Raw genomic sequence first — 25,049 nt, 5'->3', positions numbered from 1 at the left:
TTGCAATCTTTTAAAAGCAATTTGTAGGTTGAAGGTTCAGATCTAAAAAACGCCTTTGAAGCTTTCAAAAATAAAGAGAGGTTTCTCTGTATTTTTTTTTTTAATTTTGGAATATTGAATTTGGTGTATCTGTTTTTTTCTAAATTGCAGATTTGAAAAATGGATATTTTTTTAAATGTGTATTTGTATTCTCAAATTTCTGAAGTTCTAAATTTTTGCATTTAACTTTTGTTTTTATTTTTAGAATATTTGTATTGTTGAATTTCTAAATATCTGATTATTTTTATTATTGACTGTTACTTCTAGAAAATAACTACGAATATGACAATGAGAATGAATTCGCCTTCCAAACATATGAAAAATTCCCTCCAATTAACATTCTCAATCACGTTTTAATAAATTATATATTTCTTAAAAAATGGATTCCGGATGAAAAAAATCCGTATCACATCGTAATATTTTTTTTTTAATTCGTGATATACAAGAAACATAAACATCTAATCGCCACTCTTACCTATTGATTTCGGAAAACAACCGTGCCCCCCAACATTTTGGACTAGTCGACGCCCCTGGTGATCATTAATATTGGCAAGAAAGGACTTGAGGCGTAATCTTACCACAGGTTCTTCCAGGATGCTTTTTCGGACTGGCTGCGCTTGTGTACGATCAGATTAGATTAGATTAGAATAAAAACAAAAATTGTTAATTTGCTTTACCAACGGCTGAGTTGAAGTTTTTGTTATCACCAACCTTCGTATTTTTCGAACAACCCACCATCCGATCTTCATACCACCCATGAAAACCACCTCCAAAACCACCCATCGTTCGCTCACCGGGGCCGTTTTGCCTGCGTCATTCTGTCAAACCCCCGTTGTTTCAGCGTTTTGCCTCTTGTTTGCCGTCGTCTGCTGGTTGGTGTGAGTGTTTTATGAATGAAAGCTGCAAAGTGCATTCTGCTGGGTGACGAGAAGGGTTTTCGTGTTCCATCTGTTTGCACTCGGCCGAGGCTGATTAAAGGATAGCTGCGAAGTGTAGAGTTGCTACTCGCAGGTCCCGTGTCCGCGAGTGATAACAATGATGGCCACAGCAGGCGGGGAGGCGGTCCAGCTGTCGGGAAATTGAGGTCACCAACGGGTCATAGTAGCCATCGTCATCGTCATCGATTGCTGGTGCTGCTGGTTTTTTGAGGAGAAAGAAAATCAAAATCGCTGGCAAAAATGTTTAACGTGTTTAAGAAGCTGGCCACGAAAAGCGATGGCCCGGGGGTTGCTGCGGGAGCGTCCCAGGTGCCGGGCTCCGTTGGCCAGCAGATGTCCGACTCGCTGAAGAAGAAGTTTTCCCGTGGAGTGCAATACAATAGTAAGTCGGCAGCAGCTAGTAGTAGGCGGGTTGCTTGGATTGAAATCTTTTCTACTTTGCAGTGAAAGTGATCATCAAGGGCGATCGGAACGTGGGGAAATCGTGTCTGCTAGAGCGTTTGCAGGGCAAGGCCTTCTTGGAGCAGTACAATCCGACGGAACAGATCCAGGTTGCTTCGATTCAGTGGAACTTTAAGGCCACGGATGACATCGTCAAGGTTGAGGTGTGGGATGTGGTCGACCGTGGAAAAGCCAAGCAAAAGACTGGAGCGCTCAAGCTCAACACCGATTCCATGGCCGAGGACATTCCGGTGCTGGACGCAGAATTTCTAGATGTGTACAAGGGAACGCATTGCGTCATCATGATGATGGACATCACCAAGGCGTGGACGTTCGACTACGTGTGTCGGGAACTGCCGAAGGTTCCTGCGGACATTCCGGTGCTTCTACTAGGAAATCACTGCGACATGGGTCACCATCGCGTCATTACCCAGGATCAGATCCAGGGCTTCATCGAAGAGGCCAGTCAATCGCGGACAGCCGAAATCGTCTACGGAGACAGTTCCATGCGGAACGGGTTTGGCCTTCGCCTTCTGCACAAGTTCTTCGGCATCCCGTTCCTGTATCTCCAACGAAGCGCCCTGGAAGCATCCATCAAAAAGAACGAAAATGACGCGGACATTTGTCGGCTGGAGATAACCGAGTTCCTCAAATCAACCGAGTCCGACTACTCGCACTTCCTGGAGAATCTCATCAGTCGCAAAAAACCCACCCCCTCATCCTCATCGGCCCCAGTGACCCCACTGGAAGCGCTTCCCCGGCCCACCAAAAGCATCATCCTGGGCGGTGGCCACCCGATCATCGTCCCCGACCGGAACAGTCACCTGGCGGTGGCCTCAACTTCCACGGTCAACACTGCCAAGCTGGGTTCGCCGGCACTCAAAGCGGCCGCCATGGCTCCGCCTCAGGTTTCAGCCGGCGTCGATGCGCTCCGGATTCCGAAGAGTGCTACGGTGGGTGCGATTGCGACGGAAGCTGCTTCCGGAAGTAGTGGGTTTGTAAGTACCGGTGGTCAGCAGCTGCATGGTTCCCCGGGCGGGAAGGTTGTCAATGTCGACGAGTTTTGTCCCGATGGAGGCGTGCTGGATAAGTCATTCCTGGACGATACGATGGAGCTGGCCGTGGGAGGGCAGGAAATGGCGGCAGGTGGGCAGGAGTCGGACAGGTAAGCGAGTCTATGCATTTTTTTTTTCAAGTATGCTGTACGCATATTTTTGCAAAGACTCAACCCATTTCAACGAATCATCTTTGCGGTTAACTTTATGCAGTCAATCTGGCCATTGAAAGGCAAGTTAGCAGCTCGGAACAAACGCCAAAGTCTTGATAAAAAAGCTAAAGAAACGGTCGAAATAAGAACCAAGAATACAATTTGCTTAAGTTGTACGCAATTGAATTTTGAAAAAAAAATCATAAATTGATTTTGAATTATTGGAATTTTCAACTTTTGAGCTATTTTAATCTATTTTTTTTATTGATATATTTAAATTCTAGAATCAATTTTCCAAACTTCTTGAACTTTAGAAAAAAGAAGGAATTGTGAAATTATTTTAATTGCTGATTATTTTTTCATTATTCAACTTTTGAAATCTAAAAGTAAAGCATTTGAAATATTGAGAATTTTAGAATTTCTAACTTGTCAAAATTTTGATTATTTTTAAAGATAATTTTTAATTTTTAGAGTTTAGAGTTTTAATGGTTCTTCTAATTGTCCTTTAAAATTTCTTAAATCTTGACTTTTTTATTTGAATTAATTTAATTTATCTCCTCTGGTTTGGAATAAAGAAAAAATTAGGATTTTAAAATTCTGAATTCTAAGATTGACAAGAGTTTTAGAATTATAGAATTTTGAAATTTCAGAGTTTTACTTTTTTCAGAATTGTAAAATATATCTCTTCTTTTCAATGTTGGATTATTTGAATTTTATAATTTTTAAGCCTTAAAATTTAAAATTTTCAGAACTTGGAAAATTTGGTACTTTGAAATTGTAGAACATTTAAATTTTAGAACTTTACAATTTATAGAATTTAAAAATTTTGAAACTTAAGAATTTTAGAATTTTACAATTTTAAAAATCTTAATTAAAATTGTAAAATTTAAGATTTTTTGAAATTTTATAGGTTTGAAATCTTTGAATTTTTCTTTTGTTTAATTTTGGAATCTTTGACTATTCTAATTTTGAAACCCTAAATTTTTATTTTTTTAATTCTCGATTTGAATTTTTTGATTTTTGAAATCTAGTTTTGTTTTATTGAGTTTCAGAAGTGTTGGTTTAAAATAATTCAGAATCTCAGAATTTTAAAAAATATAAAGCTCAGAATTTGCAAATTCTTTAAGTTAGGATTTTTTCATGAATCCCAAGTGCTACGAATTTTCTTGAATTTTAAAATTTTTTAATCAATGATTTTTGAAATTTTACAATTATTAACTTTATTATTTGTTGAGCTTATAACTTTAAAATTTCAAAATGTTGAATTTTAAATCTTCGTTTTTTTAATTTTATTTTATGATTTTTAGAACTATAGAATTTCAAAATTTTTGAAATGGATATCTTTAAATTTTCGGTTTTTTTTATATCTGATTCTTTGAATACTTTTTTTAATTGCTATACTTAGCTTTCAATTGAATCAAGTACTTTTTGATGAATTTTAGAATTGTAGATTAAAAAAAATCATAGTTTAAAATTTTTTGAAGCTTAACATTTTCAAAAATTTTAAGGTTTCAATATTTAAAGCTATGCATTATCGTAAAATTTGTGTACTAATTTATTTTTTATTTTTGCATTCATGAACTTTGCAATTTTTGAAATCTTAGAAATTTGTGAATCTTAGAATTTTAGATCCTTTGGAGCTTAGAACTTAAAAATTTCAAAATGGTGAATATTAAATCTCCGATGTATGCTTGATTTTTTTAAAATTTATGATTTTTTTTTGCAATGATGACCTTTTTATTTTTTGAAATCTAGTATTTTTTTATGAATTTTAGAAGTGTAGATTTAAAAATAAATCAGAATCATAGAATATTAATATTTTGTAGCCCAGAGTTCTAAAATTTTAAAAGGTTTGATTTTTTTTTTTAAATAATTAAAGATACTTCTGATTTTGAGTGTAGACAGATTATGTAGCAGAAAAAATGTGCTGAATCGAAAAGTGTGTAAATTTACATCTTTTTATGTATTAAGAGATTAAGATTAAGTTACATCGAAAAAGAGCAAATATTCAGCCATAAAATGTTCAATCTTTCAAAATAATAATATATTTTAATAAAATTATTTAACTTTCAAAAAAAATTGAGGTATTTTGTGATGTTTCAAAAACTTTTTAAAGAATTAATAGAACATTTCGTTGATAATTAAATTAAATATCTTCTATCGATTCCATCTTTAGTGACGACGACAGTCATCACAACCCGCTGGTGTCCCGGTTCGACGACAATTTCGGTGGCGATGGATCGCAACAACCGGCTCCACCACCCCAACATCTCCCGCTGCGTTCGACCAGCAGTTCCGAATCGGTGCCAAAGTTCAACCCGTTGCGGCGGCATGACCTAACGCCGTCACCGAATCCGGTCGTGGTGGATCGAGCCTTTTCGCTGTCCAGTATCGAGCTGGAAATTGACCAGATCAAGTCGGACACACCTGGTGGAGGTGGGGGCGATTCCGGCTCGCTGAATGATAGCGAAAGTTGGTCGCTGGACACGAAGGAAAGGCGCTCGCCGGAGGGCGGAGAGGACGTCGGGTCGAACGTGTCCGTGACTTGCTCGAAGAGTAGCAGCGGAAGTGCTAAGAAGGTGGGATGAATTTTCACCAACAATTTCTATTAAATTATTAAAACAAACAATTTGTAACTTTTAGAGCAAAGACAAGGACAAGGAACGCAGCAGCAGCAGCAAGCACAAAAAGTCCAAAAAGTCGAGCCGCGAAAAGGACGAGTCGTCGCGCGAGGAACGGAGGAAGAGCAAGCGGAAGAGCCACAGCGTCGTGGACGATTTTGTGCAGCAGATGAAATCGAGCGGCGATTACGACGGCGGCGGTCCCATCGACGATGCTTACGAAGCGATTTGAGACTTGAAAGAATTTCCATCCCAAGTGAAAAAGTGTGTGGCGGTTGGCCGCGGTGCAAAAACTGAGTTTTTTTTTTATATTATACTACAATGAACTTACTCTACATTCGTGAAATACTGGAATCTTTTATCTTTAATAATACCTCCTTTAGTGAGCATGAGCAATGTTACGTGGGAGATTAAAAAACAAACACTATCTAAGCTAATCCAATTGATGTAAACTAATCATTCGATGTACTTTTTCGTGCAAGCAAAAAAAAAAAAAAAGGCGAGCAGCAAATAGATTTTATGAAAAGTTATTAGCCCAAATGATGAAATAAAAGTTGAAATTATTTACTTCGAAATTCCATCTCTTCATAATGATTTTATTTCATAGCAAAAGGTTGGGGTTTATATTGATAGTGATACAGTTGACTCCATGAACCTCCCTGTTTTGATAAATACTTCCCTTTCTCGGCGTTCCCTTCGAAATCGACACAGAATGGTTTGATTTATTTTTTTTATACTACAGAAAAAATACTATTGAAATTTTTAATATCAATTTCATATATTTTAAATACAGTCCAGACTCGATCATCCGAAGGCCTTGGCAAAATTTCACTTCGGTTTATCGAAACTTCGAATAATTAATCTGGACTGAATTTCAAAACTATATCCAAAAATTATAATTATTTTTTTTAATTTTCTAAAATTTTTATAATTTAACTTTTTTTAAACATAAATTTAAAATTTTTAAGAAAGTTAAATTGTCTAAATTTCTTGATTTTTTTTCAAATTTTTTTTTAAGTAAAATAATTTAAAAGATTTCCTAAATTTCTAAAAATTCTAAAATTTCTAAAATTTCCAAAAAGTTTAAAATTTCTAAAATTTTAAAAAATTCTCAAATGACTGAAATTTTTACTTTTTTTAAATTTCTAAGGTTTCTAAAATTTCTTAATTTGCTTACATTTCTTAAATTTCTTAAATTTCTTAAATTTCTTAAATTTCTTAAATTTCTTAAATTTCTTAAATTTCTTAAATTTCTTAAATATCTTAAATTTCTTAAATTTCTTAAATTTCTTAAATTTCTTAAATTTCTTAAATTTCTTAAATTTCTTAAATTTCTTAAATTTCTTAAATTTCTTAAATTTCTTAAATTTCTTAAATTTCTTAATTTTCTTAAATTTCTTAAATTTCTTAAATTTCTTAAATTTCTAAAATTTCTAAAATTTCTTAAATTTCTTAAATTTCTTAAATTTCTTAAATTTCTTAAATTTCTTAAATTTCTTAAATTTCTTAAATTTCTTAAATTTCTTAAATTTCTTAAATTTCTTAAATTTCTTAAATTTCTTAAATTTCTTAAATTTATTAAATTTCTTAAATTTCTTAAATTTCTTAAATTTCTTAAATTTCTTAAATTTCTTAAATTTCTTAAATTTCTTAAATTTCTTAAATTTCTAAAATTTCTTAAATTTCTTAAATTTCTTAAATTTCTTAAATTTCTTAAATTTCTTAAATTTCTTAAATTTCTTAAATTTCTTGAATTTCTTAAATTTCTTAAATTTCTTAAATTTCTTAAATTTCTTAAATTTCTTAAATTTCTTAAATTTCTTAAATTTCTTAAATTTCTTAAATTTCTTAAATTTCTTAATTTTTTTAAATTTCTTAAATTTCTTAAATTTCTTAAATTTCTTAAATTTCTTAAATTTCTTAAATTTCTTAAATTTCTTAAATTTCTTAAATTTCTTAAATTTCTTAATTTTTTTAAATTTCTTAAATTTCTTAAATTTCTTAAATTTCTTAAATTTCTTAAATTTCTTAAATTTCTTAAATTTCTTAAATTTCTTAAATTTCTTAAATTTCTTAAATTTCTTAAATTTCTTAAATTTCTTAAATTTCTTAAATTTATTAAATTTCTTAAATTTCTTAAATTTCTTAAATTTCTTAAATTTCTTAAATTTCTTAAATTTCTTAAATTTCTTAAATTTCTTAAATTTCTTAAATTTCTTAAATTTCTTAAATTTCTTAAATTTCTTAAATTTCTTAAATTTCTTAAATTTCTTAAATTTCTTAAATTTCTTAAATTTCTTAAATTTCTTAAATTTCTTAAATTTTTTAAATTTCTTTAATTTCTTAAATTCTTAAATTTCTTAAATTTCTTAAATTTTTTAAATTTCTTAAATTTGTTATTTTTTTAAATTTCTTAAATTTCTTAATTTTAAAAAATATGATTAATTTTAACATTTGTTTTTATTTGGTAAAATTTGTAAAAAAAATAAAATTTGTAAAATTTGTTAAAATTTGTAAAATTTGTTAAAATTTGTAAAATTTGTTAAAATTTGTAAAATTTGTTAAAATTTGTAAAATTTGTAAAATTTATAAAATTTGTATATTTGTGAAATTTGTAAAATTTGTAAAATTTGTAAAATTTGTAAAATTTTTAAAATTTTTAAAATTTGTAAAATTTTTAAAATTTCTAAAATTTTAAAATTTCTTTAAATTTGTAAAATTTGTAAAGTTTGTTGAATTTATTAAATTTGTCAAACTTGTAAATTTTTAAAAATTTTGTAAATAAATTTGAAAAAAATATAAATTTGATAAGATTTGTAAAATTGGTATTTTTTTTAAAATTGATAACTAGGCTTAGTGATTTTTCACGCTCAAAAATAGTAAATTTCACGGGTACCTTAATTTCAAAACACCAAATTTCACGCAAATTTCGCGGAACGTGAAAAATGTTAAAATAACTCTGAAAATCTTATGTTTAAATCACAGAAACTACTTTTTATGCTTCATTATATATTATTCTTCAATAAACTGACGTGAACGTGACAAAAAAAATCTCCTAATTATAAAAAAAAACCGTCTGGTTTACGGATGGGCTCAATTTATATTTTGAAACAAAATGTAAGGCATGCGTATTGCTTTTTTAATACTCAGTTTTGGCTGATTTGCTTCTTTTTTATCAGTTTGAATTTTATTTAACTTCATATCAAAGCAAGATTCAACAATCTTGTCCATCCAAAATATGTAAAATAGTTTAAATTTTCTTCAACATTTAGACCATTCGAAATAATTTTTACGGTTTTCATCTCTCTTTTTAAAAAAACTAAATTTTAAATCCATAGGCAAAAATATTATAAATTGTTACGACATCGAAAGTTTTATTCAAAATAAGAACAGAAAACAAAAAAAAAAATATTTTTAAACTTTCAACGGAATTATTCACACAAATAATCAAATATTTCTAAAATAAAACAGGACTCAGAAAAAAATCTGAAATGTTTTAAAAAGGTGAGTTCAAAGATTAAAAATACTCTTCATTTTATTTTAAATAAAACAAAGCTTGATTCTTTCAATTTCTTTTGAAATCATACACTTTAAATAAAATAGCAGTAAAATTTGTACTACAGCGAATTAAAATATTACTAAATTTAGTTATTTTCTATAGAAACTGAAAATTTTAATAATTCTTCAAATGGTTCATATCAACCTTATCAAACGAAGACTAATAAATTTTACTTAAATAGTCTTTGTGGTTGAAATATTTATTATGAAGTAATTTAAAAAAAAAGTGATTTGAGAAAATTGATAAATTTCAAGAATTTTTCACCCTTCCGCGGAATCGTCAAAATTCACTAACCCTATATAAGTAATTGAACATAAAATTTCACGGAATTCCCCGGAAAAAGCCAAATTTCACGAATTTCACGCTGTCCGCGAAATCGTGAAATTTCACTAACTCTACTTATGGGAGAACTGTCATTTCTATCACTCAAATCCGGTGCTCTATTAAACCAGGATATCAAGAGTTTTTTTTGATTAGGTCCTATAAACATATGGAAGACAATAGTTTATTGGTCCTTTTCAAATAAAACTCTGGATATTCACTCGCTTAATTCTACAGTAGTTCATAAGATTATTTTTATTTCTTTTTGAGTTTGATTAATTATTTTGAGAAAAATCGTTACATTTTCACACAAACATAACATTTCACGGGATTTCGCGGAAAAAGCCAAATTTCGCGGATTTCACGCTGTCCGTGAAATCGTGAAATTTCACTAACCCTATTGATAACATTTGTTATATTTTTGAAATTTGTAAAATTTGTAAAATTTGTAAAACTTGTAAAATTTGTATGATTTGTAAAATTTGTAATATTTGTAAAATTTCAAAATAATAAAAAAATCTAACATTTCTGAAATCTACAAAATCTTGAAAATTCTGATGTTTCTAAAATTAGTAAAACTTGTAAAAAAAACTAAATGACTCGATGCTTCAAGTCTGGTTTATACTAATTTTTTGAAAAGAATACTTGAGCATTAAAAAAGTAACTATTCCACAGAAATGCTGTTATGGCTAACAATTCAGAGATTTTGCTAAGGCAAAGAGTATCATAAGTTTTCTTATTCACAACTTCAACAATTTAAAAAAAAAAAATTGATGACAGCGGAATAACGTCATGATTCGAATTCCCGGACGCTTCGAAACCATGACACTACATCTTGTTTTATCAATTATTTGGATATAAGTTCGGATTATGAATGTCAAAACTGTGTTATTTAATGAATTTCAACATCAACTTTCATTTAAAGTTTGTTTGAACGCTGTAGTTAATGCCAAAACAATTATATAAAATAAAATCATAAGTTAACCAAAAATGCGAAACATTTCACTTGAAATATTTCATAGACGTTTGAAGCACCGGGAAGGCAAAGCAGAAATTTATGGTTTTGATTTCCTTGAATTCTAGCAAATTTTTATATAAACTATCAATTGTTTTAATGTTAACAGCTTGTTTGAGAACTAAAGAATGCCATTCACTAACATTTTAGTCCAAATTTGTGCGATTCTTAGTAAAATCGAGTGTCCGGAATTCGAAGCAAAAGTGTCCGGATTTCGAATCAGCTTTTATCAGTGTCCGGAATTCGAAACACAACAAGTCATTTTAATTTTAAAATTCTGATGAAAAATTGTTAGAAAAGACATATTTTGCATGCATTTTCTTGAAACTGATTGTTTATACTACATTCTGATGATATTTCTACATTTCCAACTTATTACATGATTTTTTGCCAGCTATAACAAAAATAATATGCTACTAAGTGTCCGGATTTCGAATCATGACGTTAATTTCAAAATTAAAAGCCGTATTTCAAATCATCCGAAAAAAAAATCAATCTTACTAAAACCTCATTACGTTTTGAATTAACTATATTTTTTGCAAACTGATCAGACATCGAAAGTGATGCTATTTTTGACCACCCATTCATAAGAGAGGATTTCAAGTGTGTTTGTGCTTCACTACTAGCAACAATAATAATAATAACCACCATAATAATGCCAAACGTGAGGGATCAAAATACTCGCTGCGAAACATAACTCCACGTTAGGTCGGTCGGTCGAGGGGGAAATTCCCACGCTTAATTTGGCCAACTGGTTCGGCTGAATTTCAGTGTGTCCTTTTGCGCCTGGTTGCACCGCACCCAAACCACCACGGATGAAGAACTGACTGGTTGGTTGGCCAAACACACTTCATTCGTGTGCAGCATAATAATGTGATGGGAAATGAATGAAAGGGGACCCTTTTTTTCTCAAGCAAATACGCACACACGAGACTCACACGAGAGAGCATAATAATTTTTTTAAGTATTTTTTTTGTTGTTTCTGGTCGAAGGAAGCTGCGAAGGGTGCGCCGTATTAACGTGAAGACTTCCATCATTGTCATGATTTTTCGTTCAAAGATATAAATTTTGCGTCGCTTTCAATATTTTGACAAAATTCCTTCTACAAGTTGTTAAGAATAGAACCTTACACATTAATCAATGATTGCCAACTAGGACGCCAATGACTGTGTCACAAAATTATATAAATTTTGAAGCACATTTGATTTAGATCAAAAATTCTTTCAGTGGCTTCAAAATGGCAACAACCGGCACATGCTGATTCCTTTTGGTGCTGAAATTCGTTAAAATGAATTTAATACAGAATATTTTATAGTGATGATCAATTTTCTTCGAAAATGATCAACGGCTTCACCTTAAAATAAGCTAAGAAAGATCCTTTTTTTTCGAGAGAGAGAGAGAGAGAGAGAGAGAAGAAGAGAGAGAGAGAGAGAGAGAGAAGCAGGAAGAGGACATTCACATCGGTAGGACGAAGTAGGCTTCACAAAAGAGAACGATGATGCATTTGATGGGAAAAGGAAATCCAACGAAAGAACAAGGAAGAGAAGAAAGATTTATTTGGCTGAGGCTTGGGAAAAAAAGTGATGAGTGGATTGAGATGAAAAGGAGGCCATGGCTAAATATGATACTTGAGAAGGGATGCTGGATAGAGGGATTAATAGGGTTTAAAAAAGTAGCAATTTTCAACTAACTTTTTCAATGCTGTTTATAAATTTTAGTTATAAATATATTCAGGGTGGCCACTCAAGTCGGAAATTCGCCAAAATCCACGAAAATTCGGGAAAAATTCGGGAATTTGAGATTTTTTGTTTGAATGTCGGGAATCCCAAGCATCCTTGTTTTAAAAATATATGAATAATTTGAAATATTTTGAACACCTTTGAAATTAATTTCACTCAATTCACTTTCAGCAACAATCTTTAAATTTTGGGTTACTTTCACTATTTAAAAAAAATGCTATTTAAGACTATAAAAATCCTAAGAAATATTGAATGATTATGGTGGCATGCATTTGATAAAAATTTTAAAAATATTTTTTTATGAATCAATGAATATTATTTATTTTTGACTATGTTTATCAAACAAAAGTTAACATTCAATTCAATTCAATTCAATTCAATTCGGTTTTATTTGTGAATAATCAAATTACAATTTGTACATATCATGAACCTAACAGAGTATTTGTGTTCATTTCAGCTGTGTGTTACGTCTTAATTCGGTTTAGAGCAATTATTACTGTTAATTAAATGCACAAACAAGAGTAAGAAAAAGTTTTCAAAAAACTTACGCAATTGCTAATGATAGGGGATAGGAATAGAAAAAGCTTACAACTAGATCACAGCAAAATTTAATCAATTATAGATGTGATTGATCATCAGCTCCCCAAGGGCCAGGAATTGCTCCGCTTTGTTACGGCAGGTCCGGAACCGCGTCATCATCTCCCCCGCGAGAGCAAAGAACTCCGGCAGGGTAAAGAGATCTTCCCCGGTGACTTCTTGCTGGGCCGCATTGCCGCTACCGGCAGCGACCACGCTGGCGAACGATCGACCCCATCCAGGAGGGAACGCTGGGTTGTCCGCTGGAACTGTACGATGACCAGCAGCCGGCACGGTTACGCTCGTACTTCGCTGAGGAGGGTGGGACGCTGCTGCTTGCTTTTTCCTCTTTACCTGCTCCTCGATGTAGGTTTTCCGTGCGCTGCATCCACGGTAGTTGCTGGTATGGTTACCTCCACAGTTGGCGCACTTGATGCGCGCCTTGGTTTGCTCTGCCTTGTCCCCCAAGTCCGCCTTGCACGGCAGTGCGCACGCCTCCGAGAGGTGTGTTTCACCGCACTTCACGCAGCGGGGCGGGAGGTTGCAGTTCCGCGAGCCGTGGCCAAATTTCTGGCAACGGTGGCATTGCGCTGCGTCCGTCGGGTTCTTTGAGTAAAACCGCCAGTTTACCCAAAAACCGTCCAACGCCTTAGTTTTCCGCAGGTCTTGAATTTTGACGGTGCCGCGGTCGAAGTACAACAGGTACAGTGTGTGTGTACCTGTGACCGTTGTCTTCCGCGAGAGGACTTTTATGTCACGCGGCGTAATTCCAGCACCCGAGAGGTCCGGAGATCGGGCGGTCTTGGTACCCCTGCAAGACGACCTTCACGGCAGTCTTCTGCACGGGATCGAATGTGTAGAACTTGAAGTTTTTATTCTTCAATTTCTCCACAACCAGGTCGAAGTTCTTGCTGTCAAATGTGTAGACTTGCACTGACGACTTACCGATTTTCAGACAATATCCGAGGCCTTCCAGCAACTCGTCAATATCGTCCGTCAACGTGTCCAAAACATAGATTGGAGGTGGTCTACGTTCCTTTGGAGAATTATTCGTTTTTGACGTCAACACTTTCTTCCGTGCACGTTCATCGTATTCGTCGTCGTCGGTAGTGCTGCTACCGTCGGTGTTGTTGTTGTTTTCTTCGTCGTCGCTCAGCATCTGGAACTCGTTCCTGATGGGAATGTTGGCGGATGTCGACGTGTTTGTCGTGGCACCGGAAGTACCGGAACGGGTTCGCACTGGTGATCTTGGGACATATCCGGGATGTAGTAACTTTTTGTCGATGCCTTCTGCGCTCACGCTCCCCTGCGCGATGGCGGTCGACACGGCGTTGGCTTGTTTACCTTTTTGCACACGGCCGGTAGACGAACTTCGCGGGTTTTTCGAGGCCGCACTCGAACTGCCACGGCCACGGCCGGCCTTCGGCATGCTGCAGGAGCAAACTCGCGGGTAATCACGGTAGACTACGGCGGAAAATTTCGAAAAAACTATAGAGCACTGAGCACTTGACTGCTGCTTGCTCTCGTGCGTACACGGAGGTGAAGTTAACATCTAACTTTAAACAACGTATAGTTATGTTTCTATTTCATTTTTCCACATTTACTTGAATATAAAAAAAAAACAAATCCAATATTTGTGAATCTTAAACTAAATTCATTCAGTCATTTCAAATATTGTTTCCAAATGTTTGATTCCCTTAAACTTTTGTGTGATTATGGATATCACAACTGCAGATAAAGCTTGATTTTCAATTTCCGGATACTTTTGATATCGGAAAAGTATCCGAAGATTTTTCGTTCTGATTGAACAAAATTGAAAAAATACCCTTTAAAAATCATTAAATTGCAAATATGGCTGTTTTAAATTTTATTCAAAGTTTTTTTTTAATATATTAGTTTAATAAATTTTGAGTGCGGTGCCTGTGTGGACGCGCAGTCCTGTTTTTTCGTGTTATTTTCCGTCTCTTTTGTGTCGCTATTTGTGTACATGGGGTGATTGGATTTCTTCTTCTTCTTTTTTCATTTATTTTTTGTTCGCGCGTTCGTTGGCCGATGAATTTTATTTTTGTTCTCTTTATATAGTTTTCGATAGAAACGATCCGATTTTTGTTTTTTGAGACAAGCAAGTCGTATTGCTGGATTAAGTCCTTTCCATATCATCGAGGATCGGAAGGCACGTCGACGGATATGTTTTAAGGCTTATGATATACAATAATTTTAATGAATGAAGCCCTTCCTACATCACCGTTGATCGGAAGGCACGCCGACGGAGAATTTCTGGAGAATCGCGGTCGAATTAATACTATATTTAAATCCCTAGATAGGTATCTTTCCGCAGCCGGCTGCCTAAGATTTTTTAAATTTCAACCCATAAACAAATTGATCATGGTCGCATCACCTACCACAGTGAATCCTGACCTCATACCCATCTTACTAACCCCTCAAAACTCATGTGATACTTTGTCGGAGACGCAGTCGATTTGGCGGTCCCATCACTCAAGTATCGGCTAACATTCCCATCCACTTCCCCGTGTCTTACCACTGGTCGTGGCCGGCGTCGGTATTGATCAGCACGATAGGGACCTTTGAAAATTGCGAAGGGGTGATGATTGGTTCCTACTTTTCATCTGTGGTCCACGGAGCAATGTTTGGGGGTCCTGGTCAATAACGAAGTAGCAGCTACGGGTAGACACCAATGCTATGCTATGCTATGCTATATATTAGTTTCATAAATATTGTTTTTCTGAAGTGTTTTTGTCTTTATCCGTTTTGTGCTTCTAATTTTTTTTAAACCTGCGTTTGATAAGAAATTCATTGATAAACGTTATACAATGCACTTTAAATAGCATAAAAAAGACTTTACATGTTTTTTTAAATGACGGGACAACTTGAATTTAAATTTGTATTGGCTTGATTAAATTAATAAGAATTTTTTTGAATTATTACAAATAAGTTTAGAGAACATTTGTCGTATAAAATAAGTGGTAAAATATAAAGTGTTATCAAACTGGATTTTTCATTTAAAAAAAGTTTAAACATTTAAATAATGACACTTCTATAAAACGACATTGATTAAAAAAAAATAATATTAAAATTTACAAAATTTTGAAGGATACTTTGTAAAAGTATCTTTTCAACAATTCCATAGATATTTCTAAAATACATTGAAAGAATAATAACAGTAATCAAGTGTAAAGATGTGTAAAGCATACAGATTTTTATAGAAATTCTGTCCGATGGTTTATACAGTGGACTCTCTGGCTGTCGATCTTCTCGATATCAATATTGCTCCAGCTGTCAATAAATTTTTCAGTCCCTTAAAATAGATTAATTTGATTTTCCGTTCTATAATTTGATAACTCCCGCTCTCGACGGTCCCTTCAATATCGACAGCGAGAGAGTTCACTGTATTGACTTTTCATAAAAAAAATTGATTTGAAATCATTCTTCAGGTAAGAAAAACATATTTTTGAGGTTCTGGAAAAGTCGGGAATTTGAAAAATGGATTTGAGTGGTCACCCTGTACATTACATTTATTGTAGTTCCACCAGTAGAAATTTTTCTTAAAATTTCTGGTAAAACATTGGCTTTGATAGAATTTATATTTTTTTCAGAAAATCTACTAAATTTGTGAGATGTTGTTGTAGTTGTTTGAGTTGTTTTTAGTGTGTTTATAAGCTTATATTTCTGTTTCTAGTTTTGGTACACATTTTTTTTTTGGTTTTTGTTGGATGGGGGTGAGGTTTTTATTTACTTTTTTTTGTATTTTTAATGTTTTATATACTGTTTACTGCTATTAAGTTGCTCCGTTGGAATTTATTTTATATTGTTCGATTGTTATGTTCGTTAGCGGTTTGTTTCTTACTGTGGGTATCTGTGCCTTTGGTGCCTCGGGTTTAATAAGGAGTTAGTTTTTAATTGGGATTTTTTGGATGTTGGTTGGGGATGAGTGTAGGAGGGATTGGGAAATTTAGTTTTTGTTTGGTTTGGGGGGGTATTGGGTGTGTGTTTAGTTGTGGTGGGGAGGTTGGATATTGGGCGGATGTAGGAGGGGGTTTTAGGTAAAGTGGTTTATGCTGGAGGGTTTTTGTGGTGAATAGTGGGGAAGTTTTTTTTGGGGGCCGTGGGGGGGTTGGGGGGTTAGGGGGTTGAAGGAATTTTGCTTCAAGATGTACTTTTAAAAATGTGATTCAAGCCTGAAAATTTAAGCTTTGTATAAATATAAACTCAGTTTTCATTGAATTCTAATTTTCTTCAAACATATGTGTAACGTAAGAGACAATAATGTATATTGATACAACTTAAGAAGAAAAAATCTTAGAAAACTTCTCTTCAAACCCTATTCTCAACCTGACCTGTCTGAAAAATGCTCATTTCCGTTGCTCTCCAAAACCTCCCGTAAAGAAGAAGAATCTGTTCGAGACAGCATACAGTAAAGTCACCCAAAGTAGGAATTTCCCGGTCATCAACTCACCAAAAACACCAAACCTACTTCGACGCGTTCCCACTGTAGCACAATCAAAGTGTGTTACCAAAACAGAACACGCAAAAAAAAATCCTGTTAAAATTAGGGGTCCGTTTTGTCGTCGTCGTCGTCCTTCTGCGATGATGATCTCAGAAGGCCGTGTCTCATTCTTTCGATTTGCTTGTATGGGAATTTGTCTCATTCGGTTCACCCTTAAAAATAATGTATATTTCTATAAAGAAGCCATGCACTCATACAGGGAGAAGGGTCGTTCCAAAAAGTGTGGGAATTTTCGTCCCCCTTAACTTGTTTGACGATGTTTGACGGAAAATGAGTAATGTTTCACATGGTCCCCGGCATGCTTGGATGCATGGCTTGGATTGGCTTGGGGTGGGGTGCGTTGATCCTTTTGCATACCTATGCATTTTGCGGCGGCGCACACGTTTTGGGTTCGTGTTGGTGCGCGTGAAGGTGGGACAGCGCGCACGACCTGAGTCGGCGATCAGCGTAGTTGGCCATGCACGTGTGTGTGTAGTGTGGTAGGGTGGGGGAATAATGTACGCGAGGATAACACGAGGTCGGCTGGTGTTGAATTACTTGAATCAATGAGAGAAAAAGTATTGATATTTTGCGGAATATTTTCGGAGATATTTTCGTCCCTTTACAAAATTTGAGTCATTTCAGTTATTTTAACAGTATTTGTTTTTGAAATGGCATGAACTTTGTTATTACCGTCTGCCCGGGTAAGTTTTCAAAAAAAAGTAAGATCTGACGAAAACAAAAAAATAGCGAAAAAAAAACTTTTTGCGATACTAAACATCGAAAATTTTCAAAAATTCAAAAGCAATAAATAAAATTTGTACCAGCCTAATCCAATCAAGAGTAAAAAATGATGATTAAGAATTTTTAAATCCAAAGCGGTGCTGATGAAATATTGAAAACATTCATTTATTAGTTTTTAAGGCAATAAACCATTCAATTTTAACTAAAAGGGGTCGAAAACAAATGTCTTTTTGTCATGTTTCGATAATCCGAAGCTCTATACAAACTGCGGATAATCCAGGCTTCGGATAGTCGTTTATGGGTAGTAATTTTCGCATAATTTTTTTTTAATCTTTTTTTGTATTTGAAGCAAAATTTATATATACAGTCCAGACTTGATTATCCGAAGGCCTTGAAAAAATTTCACTTCGGATAATCAAAATCGGATAATCGAAGCACAATTTTTTTTTCGTTGTCTTATTTTTGGCTGGTGAGCTTATGTATAACCCCTAAACTACTCTAAAATTATTAAGAATTTTTAAATTCAAGATGGCGGCCAAAATGGCGCTAATGAAATATTAAAAAACATTACTTAATCCACCTTCCTTCCTCACATTAATATACTTTTGATAGGGTTGTCAAATTCTCAACCTACTGTACTCATTGGAAAGGTCTTTTGATTACTTATCTTACATCGGGTTGCATGATAGATCCGGACAACGTTTTCACCAAAATATCTGAGATCCGACCTCAAAAAAGTGTATAAATAACACTTAAGTGCTTATAACTTTTGATAGGGTTGACAGATCTTTAATTTTTTTGGACTCGTTAGAAAGGTCTTTCTAACCTTTCTAAAAATGTATATCATTAAGGGTTTTCTTACAAAAACCACCCTTTTTACAATCTTCCGGACTTTAGCCAAAATCGTTTTTTTAGCATAACTTTTGAAGTACTTAACTAAACTTTATAATTTTCAATAGCGACTTATGGGACCTCAAGACGGATCGAATGAGACCAAAACAGACAAAATCGGTTGAGAATTTTTTTTTGATCAACATCCCACCACACACACACACACAGACATTTGCTCATTCATTTTTTGAGTAATTTTATAGCCTTTCCTCAGTAAGGTGAAGAAGGCAAAAATGCATTTTTTATTTAAAATTTGACTTAAATGTGGTCGCAGAACTCAAAATTGGTGTTGAAAGTAAGAAGAAAAAAAATACGAAAAAGTTTTTGTGCGTGATTCGATTATCCGAAGTCCTATACAAACCTTCGGATAATCGAAACTTCAGATAATCGAGGATTTGAATAATCGAATCTGCACAGTAAAAAATTGTGTAAATTTGAAAGCTGTACCAAAATTAATTGAATATTACCTCTATTACCTCTTATATTAATTACACATTTTTCTAACATATGTAATATCACCATGATTTTTTTTTTCTGTGTGGACTGTACTTAAGTTTTAACATTTACTAAAATTTAGAAAATTACTTCACACTTTTAGTTGGATAAATCACCTCCAACCACCCAAACGATCACACCCATCACACCTTCCCCCTTCTCCACCCAAAAGGTAGCTCACACGGATAACAACACTGCGCCGTAGCTGCCTGTTTTCGTTCCCTTGTCCGATATGATTGTTTACATCCTGTGCCGACATCGACGTCGCCGCCACCACCTCCTTCTTCCTCTACCATTTAAGCTTGTATGCGTCTTTGGTCAGCTGCGCGCGCCTACTACGACCAACGACGACGACGACGCATTAGCATCAGCAGCAGCAACATAAACGCGCAATACATGCAAAGCCGGTGGTGGGGTTGCGTTTTCGTTCCGTTTTTCTAGCGTGGGAAAAAAGATCAAGAGCGAGATGAAAGTCAAATTTATTATAGCCAACCACACTCACTTTTAGAACAGACTCACTGAACTGCTTGGCTGGGCAATGGGAAACGTGGGAATTTTGGACGCGTTCTAGACGGGAGGAACTGTGGGAGGAGTTGTGTGTATCGGAATTTTCGTTGTAAATTTTTAAATAAATTGAGAAAATTTTGGATATTCTAATAATTTAAAATCAAACAAAAATTACAATGTAACTCAATGATCAATGATCATAATGCTTTAAAAAAAGTTTTCAGTGTTTATAATTTATGTTAAAATGTTATGTTTTTTCGAAATTCTTAATTTTTTATGGCAATTTATTCTATTTTTCATATTTAGAAAAAAGTCTAAAATTAACAAATTTAAGAATCTTAAAAAGTTATGTCCATATTTTCCTACCACCAACTCCACTGTCCCTGGGAAGAACCAGCCGAGAAGGAGGGAGAAGGAACAAACATTTGGTAATGCATGGTGGAACTCTGGAAGCATGGGAACCAAACCTCACCGACGGCGACGACCATGTGGAGTGATGCAGAGGACGAGGGGAGAGTCGAGCGATCGAATAGCTTCACACCAGTTGGAACTTCTTTTTTTTTGAGTTGGCGCAGGTCGACGAGGACTAGCGGCATTCGCAGTTCGGAAGTGAACGGTGATAGATCGGGATATTACTCAGCGGAGCCCCCGGGGATCGTGTGGGTGATCGTGAACGGAAGTGAAATTTTTGAATTGGCAGAAGTGATTTGGGATAGTAACTGTGCTTTTTAGTGGAAAGATTAAACCCTGCAAAGAATGGATAATCTGCGCAGAAGTGATCATCATGATGGGGCTGGTGGTGGAGATCGGGATGCTGAGAGTTATCTCAGAAGGATTAAGGCGGAAATCAGGAAGGTGTGTGCTAATTAAATAGTGCTTGAGTTAATTAAATGTAAATTTGACTAAAATTTTTTATAAAAGTTAGAAAGTTATGTCAGAAATAATGTTTTTCAAGAAAAGATATAACAAAAATATGATAAAATATTTGAGTGAAACAGGGATTTTATCTTTTCATTTTATAAACGACAAGAACAACTAGGGGAAATTCTCGTATGTTTGGGAGGCTGAGCACTCGCTCCTAGCACCATTCAATTTGATGATTTTCACTATTTCAACAAATAATTTTGCAAAATTATTGATGAAAAAATCATGATTGCTCACTTCCTATTGAGCAATTTAACACTCGAGTTCAGTTGAAAACGCTTTTAACAATCTGCAATTGAATGTTAAAGAGCTGATATGACAACATTAGAACCACGATGGAATTAGATGCTGTTCCCCTAATCATTTTTTTAGTTCATGTTAACATCTGCTGGTTTTTCGTAATGCTCTGGTTGAATTGTGCTCACTGAAGCTAATTCAATCGACAGAATTGAATTTCAGTTCATTTCCGGCTTAAAAATAATAGCTCAATAATCGTAAATATCGTAGAAGCCAAGCGCCTCCACTAAATCTCTCTTTTCAAGAATGAAGAGATGGAGCCGCTTGGTTAGTTAGAATAATTCTACAGCATTTGCACCCAAAATTTTTGGTTGGAAATTAGTTAAAATCTAAATCTGTCAATTAGAATAGCTAATGTTAAAATGCTGAGCAGTGTAATTTTCAAAGCTAAAATTTTAAATAAATTATTAATTTCTGTTTCTGAATTTCTGAATTATTTCAAGAAAAACAAAAGCAAACTAGGGGGAATATACAATTTCTCGACCCATTTCTATTATCGGCCTATCGGCACTTTGATAAAGAATTGAAGTGTTTTTGTAATAAATAGCTCAAAAGTAAGCAAACATCTGTCGAAGTTTTTTTTTGTAAATTATTGAAATTTCATGGAATATAACGATTTATAATATCAAGTAGAAAGAATATTACAAAAAAACTTAAGTTCAGGTTTTTTTTTGCTGTTTCCATTTTGTCCATTATTTTCTAGGAATTAATTACTTCTGTGATTAAGAGAACAGTATTCAATCGTTTACTGCTTGATAGAAGTACTCGAGCGCTGTCAATAAAATTCCAGTGGCAATTCCATAAAAATAATCAAATTATTCGCTCTACAGCATTGCCTTGGCGTTCTCGATTGCGAGATTCCTACTCGAAACTAGGTGTTCGAAGGCTTGATTGTTGAGGCAATTGCAAACCTCTTTTTACACCTCTTAGCTTCCATCCACCCCGGGATTCGAACTGACGACCTTTGGATTGTGAGTCCAACTGCCTACCAGCGACTCCACCGAGGCAGGACCCAGGGAGACGACTCCTACACCTGGACTGAGCTAACGACCTAACCTTTTTTTATGTTAGTCCGGGACCAACATTTACTTCCCTTCCGACGGAAGGCGTGATCAGACAAATCTCGTCTCGAAAAATGCCACCGGGACCGTCTGGGATCGAACCCAGGCCGACTGGGTGAGAGGCAATCACGCTTACCCCTACACCACGGTCCCGGCAATTCCATCATGAGATCAAATTTATCATTAAAGGAATTAATGTCAACAATAGATTGTGTTTGAATTCCAATCAAATACTTATTCTGAGAGCGAGCAGAAAAATACTTTGATTTCTATGTAAATTTAAATACTTTTAATTGAGTTCCCTAAGTTGCTATGGGGCGCGGGTTCGATTCTCGCCTTATCCTCCTGGCCTTCTATCGGATGGGGAAGTAAAACGTCGGTCCATTTGCGTAAAAGAGGTTTTGGGTGACTCACCACACATAACCTTTGGACGCCTAGAAATGAGCAGAAACTTGCAACAGAGCCCACAAAAGACTCGGGGTCATTAAAGTGGATTGCTTTTTTTATTGAGTTACATGATTACGATTACGAAATTACGTAGCTTTATGGAATTTTGGAGAACCTTAAAAAAATACTTTCTTTAGTTTCAAAATGTACGAAAAAAATCGAAGTTTTCATACGCATATTGCAATCATTAAAATTTTGAGTATAATTTCGGAAATATCTAGTTTTGTGAAAAAATTGGGCAAAAATCCCTCTAATTTGATACCTGCATTGAAGAATAGTTATGCTTCAACATTTTGTAGCACGATAAACTTAAATCTAAGTCAATATTCTAATAAATATGTTGATTCTCAAATAAGTAGCTCTTAATGGCTCTTATTGATCTTGGATAAATACTTCTATCTGTTTGAGGTTTTTGTAATATAAAGTTTTCTTTTAAAGAAGAGGGTTTTCTGTTATTTATAATTAAAATAACAGAAAGCCACTTTTAGAATATATTTATAATTTTCAAAGAATTCATTGCCGTAACCTGGGGTCAATCGGGACACATGGGGTGAATTGAGACAGCATTTTTAACCATGTTGGAGCACAATATTTTGATTTTTCTTGTTGGTTGGTTGGTTCATTTTGCTTTCCGAAAAATGATCTGATATTTGTTTGACAATGTAAAATTTTATTAAATGATGCTTATTGATATCATTTGAGAGAGAGAGAGAGAGAGAGAGAGTGAGAGATTTTTCTATGTTTTTTGCTATGAATAAAAAAGAGCCGGATTAAAAAAAAATACTGAAATTAAAATTAAAGAAAAAAGACCGATTCCGTAGAGAACTGCTCCTGTGCATATTAAATTGAGTAGGTTTAGGAATCGTTATTTTTTCCATCCAATTTACCCATTTTTCCTAATTAAACAATTAATTTTACATGAATGTTAGAAGAAACTTTCTTGCTATTTTCCTACTGAACCACTTATTATATGATTTCAGTTTAAAAAATATTTCTGAAGCTGTAAGCATTGATAAGTCAACATTAGTTGACTGTAGGAAAAAAATATGTTGTTCCTCTATTTTAAGTGAAATCAATATTTTCTGTGTTCATAAAATATTTGAAATGGCCATGTTAGAATATTTTGCTAAATTTTTCCTTTTCTATTTTTCAGACAAATAAGCCAATTATGGAGAAGAAACGCCGAGCTCGCATCAACAACTACTTGAATGATCTCAAAGCCCTGCTTCTGGATGCGATGAAGAAAGACGTAAGTTCAACTAGAATCAAAATCATCATTCAAAAAATCTTACCATTTACCTTCCATTTTAGCCCATCCGTCACTCCAAGCTGGAAAAGGCGGACATTCTGGACCTCACGGTGAAACACCTCCAGGACATGGAACGTCGCAAGCTGGCCGTCGCAATGGCCGTGGACCCCACCGTCGTGGACAAGTTCAAGTCCGGCTACAACGAGTGCGTCGACGAGATCGACAAGTACTTTAGCACCATCCCGGGCATGGACAGCGGCCTCAAGCAGCGCGTTACGAACCACCTGAAGTCGTACCTCAAATATCAGCGCTTTCCTACGCCGATCGCAGCAGGCGCTGCCGGAACGTTTGGAGGGTTGTTCGGCCGAGCAAGCGACGAAATCAACAACAACGGTCGCCTAGCAATGGAGGGACTTTCGTTGATTCCGTCACTGTTGCCCAGCGGCGAGCTGGCTTTCATCATGCCACATGGCAGCGCGACTGGATTGCCGTTTTTGCCACGGTTGTCAACGGCTGGAGGTCCCACCGGAATGCCACCTCTCGGTGGTTCCAACCACTTTAAACCAATTCCTCACGAGAAGCAACCGTACGCTCCAAGCCCTCCGTTGAGTCCCGTTTCGGATCAGGACAGCGTCAAGGGAGCGACGTCGGTTGACTTGAGGACGCCTCAGAACAAAGGAACGTTGCCTACTACGATGCTAAAGACGCGGCCTGGGCTGATGGAGAGTCTGCTGAGTGCGTTTCCAACGCCTCCTACGCCGGAGGAAAGCAGTCGAATTTCGGCCTTCCGGCCTAACCTGAAGTTGATCGATCGGATCCGGATGCACCAGGAGGGAGCGGCCAAGAGGGTGGCACCGGACGATAGGGATGAAGAGCGGGAGTGTAAGAGAAGTCGTCGAGTAGATCCGGAGGAGGAGGATGATGATGATGATTTCAGCGAGGATGGAGACGATGAACGGGAGGAGGAAAATGACTCGAAGGAAAACTCGACTGGGGACATGTGGAGACCGTGGTGAAGAGGGGGAAGATTAATTGATGGTGTTTTACGTTGTGATACAGGACAATAATTTCCAGTTTTTTAGAAAATTTAGCATCACTGAGAGCTTTAACGATTTCAATATTTGATTTGAAAACCCACAATCTATTATTTGTGGAATAAAGAAAAGAAGCAGCTTTAATAGATTTTAAGTGTGTGACAGTTTTATATTTTATTTCAATAAACAAATACCTACTTGCGAGAATGAGTAGCATTGTTTGTATTTTTTATGTTTTTTAAGGTTATTTTAGGCAGTACGTCATCAAATCGGGCGACCAATTTTACATAAAGTTCCTTTGATACCAAATTTCTATCTCATCCCCGTTTCAGAGTGCAAATTATTGAATAACACTTCTTTTTTCGCATGTTCAAAAATGGAAATGGTCGTACCGCCCCTCCGTCACGAGATATAAAAAAAGGGACCTCGGATTCGTGATC

General features: G+C 35.0%; 2 protein-coding genes across 2 annotated transcripts; both read left to right on the top strand.

Annotated features, from left to right (window-relative positions):
• The first annotated feature begins 900 nt into the window (after positions 1-900).
• Positions 901-5,648, top strand: LOC120423897 (rab-like protein 6). The gene is made up of 4 exons (XM_039587878.2): positions 901-1,359; positions 1,422-2,583; positions 4,802-5,204; positions 5,269-5,648. Exons 1-4 carry the CDS (start codon positions 1,218-1,220, stop codon positions 5,476-5,478), a joined length of 1,917 nt encoding a protein of 638 aa, XP_039443812.1. The 5' UTR covers positions 901-1,217; the 3' UTR covers positions 5,479-5,648.
• A 14,432-nt stretch (positions 5,649-20,080) lies between these two features.
• Positions 20,081-24,819, top strand: LOC120423914 (transcription factor HES-4-B-like). Its single transcript, XM_039587895.2, has 3 exons — positions 20,081-20,452; positions 23,480-23,575; positions 23,638-24,819. Exons 1-3 carry the CDS (start codon positions 20,354-20,356, stop codon positions 24,589-24,591), a joined length of 1,149 nt encoding a protein of 382 aa, XP_039443829.1. The 5' UTR covers positions 20,081-20,353; the 3' UTR covers positions 24,592-24,819.
• Positions 24,820-25,049: the final 230 nt, after the last annotated feature.

This window comes from Culex pipiens, chromosome 2 (assembly GCF_016801865.2).
Source record: "Culex pipiens pallens isolate TS chromosome 2, TS_CPP_V2, whole genome shotgun sequence".
Classification (NCBI taxonomy): domain Eukaryota; kingdom Metazoa; phylum Arthropoda; class Insecta; order Diptera; family Culicidae; genus Culex; species Culex pipiens.
This window is presented reverse-complemented; position numbering and strand designations above follow the sequence as displayed.

Bases quoted from the DNA above. Each gene is read 5' to 3' on its own strand.
- LOC120423897 (XM_039587878.2), top strand. From the start codon at position 1,218: ATGTTTAACGTGTTTAAGAAGCTGGCCACGAAAAGCGATGGCCCGGGG. The intron at 2,584-4,801 runs GTAAGCGAGTCT...TTCCATCTTTAG, and splicing joins GGTGGGCAGGAGTCGGACAG to TGACGACGACAGTCATCACA. The intron at 5,205-5,268 runs GTGGGATGAATT...TGTAACTTTTAG, and splicing joins GCAGCGGAAGTGCTAAGAAG to AGCAAAGACAAGGACAAGGA.
- LOC120423914 (XM_039587895.2), top strand. From the start codon at position 20,354: ATGGATAATCTGCGCAGAAGTGATCATCATGATGGGGCTGGTGGTGGA. The intron at 20,453-23,479 runs GTGTGTGCTAAT...TCTATTTTTCAG, and splicing joins TTAAGGCGGAAATCAGGAAG to ACAAATAAGCCAATTATGGA. The intron at 23,576-23,637 runs GTAAGTTCAACT...CTTCCATTTTAG, and splicing joins TGGATGCGATGAAGAAAGAC to CCCATCCGTCACTCCAAGCT.